Source organism: Urocitellus parryii, chromosome 1 (assembly GCF_045843805.1).
Source record: "Urocitellus parryii isolate mUroPar1 chromosome 1, mUroPar1.hap1, whole genome shotgun sequence".
Taxonomy (NCBI): domain Eukaryota; kingdom Metazoa; phylum Chordata; class Mammalia; order Rodentia; family Sciuridae; genus Urocitellus; species Urocitellus parryii.
The window spans coordinates 211,877,350-211,886,160 of record NC_135531.1 but is presented as its reverse complement, the minus strand read 5'-3'; the positions used below and the strand labels follow the sequence as shown (position 1 = coordinate 211,886,160).

Here is an 8,811-nt window from a genome sequence, read left to right as displayed (position 1 = left end):
CTAGTTACATTCTAGTTAAGCTGGACAAATAAACGAGTGTCAAAAGACCTGGAAGAGTGGATCTTCGACAAGAGCAGATCACCAGGAAGCAACTGCTGCATAATTTTAAGTTTCCCTAAAGTCTCGACGGGATTTTCCCTCCTGTCCTGACTCCACTCACCGAGTAGCCTTGGGGGCTCAGTGCCATTCTCCCACCACCTCCTCTTTCTTCACTCTGACTCTGGGCGATCTCACTGCCCCGCCATCGGGCCGCCTTGGTCCGCCTGTCCCTCACCACCTGGCCGGGTGCCTGCCAGAGGGCGTAGGGGGTGGAGGCGCGGCAGGGGCGGGCTCTGTCGCACCCCCCCTCCGCCCCCTCCCAGCCGGCTGCTGGGGCCAGTGGTAGGAGCGCCGCGCACCGCCAGCCGCAGGGGGCGTGGGATGGGGGTGGCAGAGGAGGGGGGCGCCCGCACAGACTAGAGCCAACAGCACACTTCAAAAGGGTGTCGGGGCTGCGTTCCCCTCCCGCGCCCCGGGAACTTCAAAGAGGCCCGCGCTGTCCCAGCTGCCTTGCTCAACTCTGGGGCCCCGCAGCCCCAGCGCGGCCGCCGAGTGGCCATGACCCCGGCGCTCCGCTCAGCGCTCCTCCAGGCTCTCCTGCTGTTTGCAGTGGCCGCCGAACTCTCGGCAGGTACAGTGGGTGTTTTTCCACCTGCGCTCTCGAGGGTGGGAATTGGGGGCGGTGAGCACACGGGCGAGAAAAAGAGGGTGCTCGGAGTAAACTGACCAGCCGCGGGGCGGAGGTGGAAGCGCCAGTCTGGTTGAGGGGGCGCGGGATGGGGCACAGCGTGGGCACCTGACGTCTGGCAGCCGTAGGAGTAGACAGGTGTGTTGAATATAAAGCCACTAGGAGGAAAGGGAAAAAAGTCCCGGACGTGGGGTAGGGGTGAGGTGGGTGACTAATTTGGGGGCAGTTTGTAGCAGAATCAGTACAGGAGCGTTTGTAGGTGGGTGCTGAGCTGGAAGCTGGTGGCACTATGAATTTACCCTGCAAGGACGTGGAAGGCTGCAAGTGCCCCTGGGAGACTCTATACTGAGCCCCTGAGGGCTATGCAAGGATGGTGGCATTATGGTGGTGGGGTTTGGCAATTTGGTTTGAAATTTAGGAGGCGAAGGATATCCCAGAAGCCGTTGGTGCCAAGCTAGGGAGGCAGGAGTAGGAGCTTAAATCTGCGTGGTTTGCAACGCACATTGCTTTCGAGGTACGATCTTTACTCAGAGTTTCAGGGGAAAAAAATTCTGGCAAGCGCCCCAGCGTTTATAACAGGTCTGTGCCTTGATAGGCTAAATAGAGCCCTCGACCCAAGCTAGAATCCAAACGTTTCTTTACAATATTTACAAGAAACTGGGGCAAATGCATCTTTGGTAAAATCATAGTCAGCTGTAACTAAAAACCTTTAAGCTTTGAAAGTGTTTTTATTACATTGTCCTGGATTACACAGACCAGGAACAGATTCCTTGCTAACTCATTCTTTAAACATTTCAATCAGACATTGAAGACATTTGCACATAAAAACCTGGTGTTTTTCCATAGAGCTGTACTTTGTCCGAAATTGATTTTGATGCATTTTTGTTTTCCCAGATGACAATCTGTTTGACATTAATAGCTATACTTAGGGTGGGTAGTTTTCCTCTCGGTGCCATGTGCAGGAGAATATTTTGAATAGTATGATTGCTGTCATGTATATATTTCAGTGTTTCAAATGACCTGAGAGAATCAGTAAATACAAGTAAATCATGAAATATTCAAGTAAAAATAGATAATTGGAAATTATTAATTGACAAAATATGAGGGTTAAAGCATTTGATTTGTATTTTTGGAAAGCAGAGTCACCATGAGACCCACGGGAAGATGATGGGATAAAGTGACACATGTGCATTTGGAGTTAGTCAATTCATCAGTGGGAAGAAAACCAACCATGGGAAGTCTTTATAAGAAATGGGTGAAAATACTGCTAAATTGGAATACTGAAAGTGTTCTTGACAATTTCATAGAATTTATCCCCCTACCACAATAAACACACAACACACACACACACACACACACACACATTCACACACGTAAAGATAGTCTTTCAGATATGACAGCTTTGACTGGGCATCTATGAAACTTCTTCTACAGGCTGACTATACAACTAATATTTGTGGGAACTAATAACTAGGTTTCAGACATGCTGAAAAAACAATCAATTTTTTAAAAATCTAGGCTTGAAAGGAATATTTCACCATATGACAGAATCTTTTAAAAGTTTAGAGACCTGGGCATACCAACAGAATAAAACATGCCCCATTATGTTCTTGACAAGGCATGGAAAGTTATGGAAACTTTTGACATTGAAATGAACAAAGATTTTTTAAAATTAGGTCATTCATTCAAATTTGATTGTTCCCTCAAAATATGAAATCTAAGAAAAATGCATGATATGTAGCTAATGTGTCAATATACTAGAGAGGTAATTATAAAATTGAAATTTACAATGAACTTTTTTGTCAAATGCAATTATTAAATTTCTTTAAGAAATTCCTAACCCTTTTGTGTTCCACATAAACGATATATATTGCTACCTCTGTCATTTATTCTAAACTTTAGTACAAATCTTTGGTTATTGGGTAAAGGAATTCAAGGTAGTTTTTACTATTCATCTTTTCAATTCGTTTTCTCACATGGGTACCTACCTTGTTTTTGACCTGGCCACTTTTGTAAGTTACATTATTAACATGCTAGATGTTTATGAATATGAACTCACCCTTGTCAGAATGTTGTATGAGGTGTTACTCTTGACATGCTGACGTAGGTAGCAAAGCTTCATGACACAAAGTGCTGGCTTTCAATTTGGCTCTGCTGAACACCAGTCCATAAATATCTGAAAATACTATAAACCTCTTTATGCTTTAGTTGCTCTTCTCTGGCATTAATGTCATGTTTGCAGTTAACATGCATTAAAGTAGAGAATAGACCATTGTTCTTCATTGAGAATCTCAGAGGGTAACAGCTGGTAGAAACTTCGAAAAACTACTTACTGGTCTGGAATTGATTTTTGAAAATTAGTTTGTTCTGATTATATAAACTTTATATTTCTTGATGTTTGATAAGACAGACCTGACAAGCCTCAGATTAACCATTTTTTTCATATTAAACAAAGAACTGGCAATAAATGTTCAGGAGATCTGTACCTTGAAGTGTTGATTTGGATATGATGCCAGTATATACTGTGTACATTCTCTTCTGCTTTCATAAAACTCCTTTGTCATCTGGTTGGCAAAGATGTATTGAGAGTCCAGAAAGCTATATGCTCACTCTAAAATTGTTAACAACAGTTCTCATGAAAAGTTTTCAGTGGTGCTTTTGGAAGTGAAAGTGAAACACTAGGGCCAAATTTATAAATGAAAAGATGTTGCCACCTTTGCCCTTTTTTAAGCACAGTCATTTCTTGGTCCATGGGCACAAATGTGGCAAGAACTCCCTGATTCCAAGGACAAGACATCTCAGGCCCAGAAAAAAACTGTGCAAATACCCTTGGGAATTTATTTCTTCATTGACTGCCTAAACCCATTATCTAGCCTTAAACTTAAAGCATATGAAACATAGAGTTCATCTGAATTGCAAAACTCATACAGGGATTGAAATGGAAGAGAAAATGGAGGTAAGGATGATATTGAATTTTTGATCCAAGTAATGGATGAATGGAAACTTAACTGGGGTGGGGCAGACTGCAGGAAAAGCTGGTCTGGGGGGAGGAAGGGCATGGTGACAGATAGCAGCTCAGTTGGAAATCTGTTGAGTTTAAAATGTCCAGTAGACACTTAAACAGAGGTGTTCAGTGAGCAATTAATTTTGTGAGTCTGGAATTCAGGGGGTATGTGTGGGTTGAAGGTAAAAAGTTGTGAGTCGAGGGCATTTACAGGTAATTTTTGAAGACACATTTTAGCAAATAAAGCATAGAACACCCAGTTAAAATGCATTTTAGATAAACATTGAATTTTTTTAAGTATAAGTGTGTTAAAAATGTGACATGTGACATACCTATATTGAAAATTCACTGCTGTTTCATGTGACATATCTATATTAAAAATTAATTGTTATTTAATTCCAATTTAACTGGATACTCAGTACTTTTATCTGGAAACCCAACATAGAAGAGTTATTGTGGTAAGATGAGATGTTCCTTGTACACATATTCCTGGATCATTTATAAAAAAGAGAAGTGCAGACCTATTTTCTTTGTCTTGTCTCTTAGAACTTCTGTTCTAACTCTGCTACCGTCCCCCATGTGTGTCTCAGGATGGGTCACTCTCAATTCTTTGAACACGATGTGCCACAACTTCTGTATGAACTGGAGAGAGTACCTACACTTTCCCAACCTGACATGAGTATCTTAACATGAAAGTACATCTGAAAGAAATAACTTTCTCGATTCCTGGAAGTGATGGTTACATGAAAACTGTCAGTTCTCCCCAAATTTACCATCTTTTGAAAACTATTTTTTACAGATTCATTTTTTTAGAGTGGTTTTCTTTTTGAATAAACTTTTATGTTTCTCTTTTAGAGGAAATGCTTCCATGTAGTAGATACTGAACTTTTTTTTTCCTTGCCAGTATTTCCATTTCTTATTGTAACTCAGAGGTTAAGAGGAAACTGGACAGAGTAGGAGTTAGACTGTTGAGCCCTAAAGGCAGGACCTGTTAATCTGAGACCATTTGTGGTTTTGGAGTATGTTTTTAAGAGTATTGCAATCCTTTGGCAAAGAGTCCAGGATGCATGAATATCAGTCAGAGGCTGTGTTCTTGCAAATTCTTGACCAGCATTTCAGCTACCAACTGATTAGTATGGTCTTCATTTTGAGATCTGTAGTGAAGAGTGTCCTACAGGTAGACACCTGTTGGTATGCATCCTTAAGTATCTCTTGCAGATATGTTCACATGTATATAAAGAGTTCATTTTAATTAATAATAAAATGAAAGAATTAATAGTAATTGAAAAAAAGCAAAAATAGAAGCGCATAGATTGTACAATGTATCATACTTTATCACTTGCATCTCTGAAGTTTCTTCTGGATTTTTCATTGCTTTGGCCTTCTAGATGTTAAAATTTCTAGTAAATGGTCAAATTTTCAAGGTTTATCCTTATACTATTTAAGAAATTGGGCAAGGTGCTATGGTGCATGCTTACAATCCCAGCGACTAGAGAGGCTAAAATAAGAAGTTCACAAATTCAAGGTCAGCCTCAGGAATTTAGCCCTTGACTTACCAAAAAAAAAAAAAAAAAAGTGGCAGGGGCTGTAGACACAGATCAGTGGTAGAGAGCCCCTGGATTTAATCCCCAGTACAAGAAGGAAAGAAGAAAAAGAAAAATATGTTCAGAAACTGTAGTATGTTCTTAACTTATATAGAAATGACACTTTTATTAGAGGGACCTAGTAATATCTAATAGTGTCTTGACTTAGGTGCCTCCCCCACTCAGAAGGAGATATCTAGAAAAATAGAATGAAGTAAGGAAAAGTTATATTCTCTTGTTCCCTAGTCCTTTGGCTCCCAGCTGCATGATAGAATTCCAATACATTTCCTTTTCTTAATACTTAACAATGGAATAGCTTAAGGGCAACTAAGCAGGGTATGTGAAAAGCCAGAATTCTGGATCCTGACACTATGATTCCATCCTGAAAGGCTATCCAGTGCCTGGCAAGATGAAGCCAGAGAGGCTGTGGAGCAGGGAATCTCTACTTCCAACACTTTCCATTAGTCCTGTTCTCATACAAACTGTGGCAGGATTTTAGGCAATAATATCAAGGGTGGCTACTAGGTGAGAAAAGGCAGAGAGAGTGGAGAAGGATGGTTGGGTTTCTTCTATAAGGAAACAGGTCTTACCTTTCCTACACTTGCTGTGGAAAAGAGGTAGGAGACCCCATGACCCTGCACCCCGTGCCATTCTTGTGGTTTGAACGTTAGATCCCAAAAGCATGTGGGCCACTTGGTCCCCTGAAATCTGAACAATACAAATCACTACTCCTCTCACTCAGGGATCCAGAATAAAGAAGAGAGAGGAGGAGGTGAGTAGGAGTATGAAACAGAGAAGGAAGACTTTATTTCTACAGAGGCCAGACACCTTGCTACGTCCCTTGCACATCTTGAATTCACTAGCTCTGATTGGTCAGCCAGGCTAACAAGGCTCTGCTCTTGTCCTGATACTTCACTTTTTCTCTTCTAGAGTAACTTCCTTTTTCTGTTGTTCTCTTCTGTCTCTTAGAGAGTAGGCATGTTTCTTTGGAGCTGTTTTAAATTAAACCCCTCAAGAATTCATGGGTGAATCATTCAGTATGACTCAAGAGCTTGCTTATTATTTTTTTGAACAATTTAAATTTGCAATGACTTAAACATCCCAAATTAGATCAATCTACTTTTTCATTAAACTTTTCACATCAAGAAAATCATTAGGATGCTCAAATTTCGAAAGTGAAACACAGTCCTTCCCCAATCTGTTTTGTCATCTTTACCTCATGGTAAGGTATAAGGACAGTGATAAATGCCATATTTCTGTATGTTGATTAAGTGCCTTATAATTTCTTTGTGCAACTTCAAGATTGATTGAAATAAAGACTCTGTGATAAAACTAGAATTAGAAAAAATCCACTTCATCCAGACTTGGACAATAATTTTAATGCAAATGTTTAGTTTCATAAATGCATGCTTATCCAAGAGATGTCAACTAAGAGAGTGGTAATCCAGATTAACACAGTTTTTAAAAAACAGATTGTTTTAAAACAGAGCCAGAATATATTAAAGAGTATTAACTCATCACATCTCACAATTTTATCTGATGACATTTTCCTGGCCTGCTCCCCTAGAAGTGTATTTTTTTTTCTTTTCTACCATTCCCATTATCACTCTCCAAGAGTAAAAATTCTACTCTGTGAACATTTGCCTGCTCTTATAGTCATGGTGAGATGGTATTCTCACTTGAATTCCACTTACAATCCAGTATTTCTAGGAAATAGACAATGCACTGAGCTTGAAAGACTGAAGAAAGAATAATTATATAATTAGCAGAGGATTCCTTATAGGATAATAAATATGTAAGTGTATGAAACTCTCTTTTTAAAAGTTTTCCTTTTCTCCAGTTTCTCTAGCTATATTAAGAGGTATTGTTTTTTGCAGAGTGAAAAAAATTGACTACGTTAAAAACAATCCCTTTAAACGGATTGAGAGTTTGACTAAATCATGATGAAGATTCTCCTATACAATTGCTTTTGCCCAGCTCTGCTTTGGATATTGCCATTACCCTAGAGTTTTTCATATTATCTCATTATAATCTTTTTAATATTTATAGGATTTTTAGTGATGTCCCTTGTTATGTTTTTCATACTGGGAATTTGAATTTTCTCTTTTTATCTTATCTGTCTAACTGGAAGTTTATCAATTTTATCGATTCAAATAAATACTATTTTCTTATTGTCTGATTTTATTTCATTTCGTTTCTCTACTTACTTTGGGTTAAATTTATTCATTTTTATTTTAGCTTCTTTTGGTGGTATCTTAGATTAGTATTGGTTGTTTTCCAAAAGGGTTTGTTAGGATATATTTCAAACTCGAGGACCATGTAGTTAATGTGGCAACTACTTAATTCAGCTTTTGCAGTGCAGAAGCAATCATAGACAATATATCTGCACATAGGTATTGCTGGATTTCAGTAAAACTATTCATAAATGGGCCAGCTTATGGACAACAGTTTGCTGAGCTTTTCTGAAACCTTCCATTTAAGATATTTATTCTTTTCTAATTATAAGCATTTCAAGCTCTAAATTTTCGCTCTAGGCAACTGTCTGTGTTCCTCCCTACATTGTGATCTGTTCTGTTTTCATTTTCATTGAGAATATTTTCTTATTCTCTTTTTAACTTTCTGGTGTCTGTGTAATATTTAAGTGTCTGTGGTTTAACTTTCAACTATTTTAGCAATTTCCAGCATTTTATGATTATATTCTTGTTTAAATTCAGTGATGGTGAAATAAGATAACCTGTGTGATATATGTTCTTTGAATTCATTCATACTTCCTTTGTAGCTCAGTTTGTGTCTGAACTACTGAATATACTTGAAAATAATGTGTATTCTGCTTTTGATGAATGCAATGTTTTATAAGTCAAGTTGTTTGACAATTTTATTCACACTACTATATCTTTACTGGTTTTCTGTTACCTGGTTTTTGCCAATTATTGAAGGATTATTGTTGACATCTTCAACTTACTTCAGCACTTGTCTATTTACCTTTTCCAATTTTTGTTTTATGTATTTGAGATTTTTTTCTATTGGGTACATAGTTACGTAGGTTTGTTATGTTGCCTTGATGAATATTTGTCATTAGGAAATCTGCTTTATCCCTGGCAGTGAGTATTATTATGGCATGTCTCTCTTCATCACTGGTGATAATGCTCTTTGCCTTGAAGTCTACTCTGTCAATATAGTCATCAGAGCTTTCTTATGGTGAGTATTTTCATATCTACTTTTAAAATTTTTAAGTTATTCTAGATTTCTGAATGTCTGCATTTTATAGACTTTCCTTCCTCTTATTCCTAACTTTTTTATAAAGACATAAATTGTTTTTTAGTAGAGAGCATATGGCTGAGTTCTGCTTTCTCATTGAGTCTTACATTCTTGCCTTTTCACTGCCGTGTTTAAAACACATACATTTAATGTATTTATCAATATTAAATATGTCATCTTGTTATTTTTATCTCTTTTCACTTTCTCCTCTTATCTTCATTTGGTTTAATTGACTAGTT

General features: G+C 38.3%; 1 protein-coding gene across 1 annotated transcript in view; it reads left to right on the top strand.

The window, feature by feature from the left end:
* The first annotated feature begins 527 nt into the window (after positions 1-527).
* The window catches only part of Acvr1c (activin A receptor type 1C), a 70,912-nt gene continuing 62,628 nt past the window's right edge, over positions 528-8,811 (top strand). Inside the window, exon 1 of the mRNA XM_026401459.2 lies at positions 528-670. Coding sequence (XP_026257244.1) covers positions 598-670 — 73 coding nt within the window. The 5' untranslated portion in view covers positions 528-597. The remainder of the gene's footprint in view (positions 671-8,811) is intronic.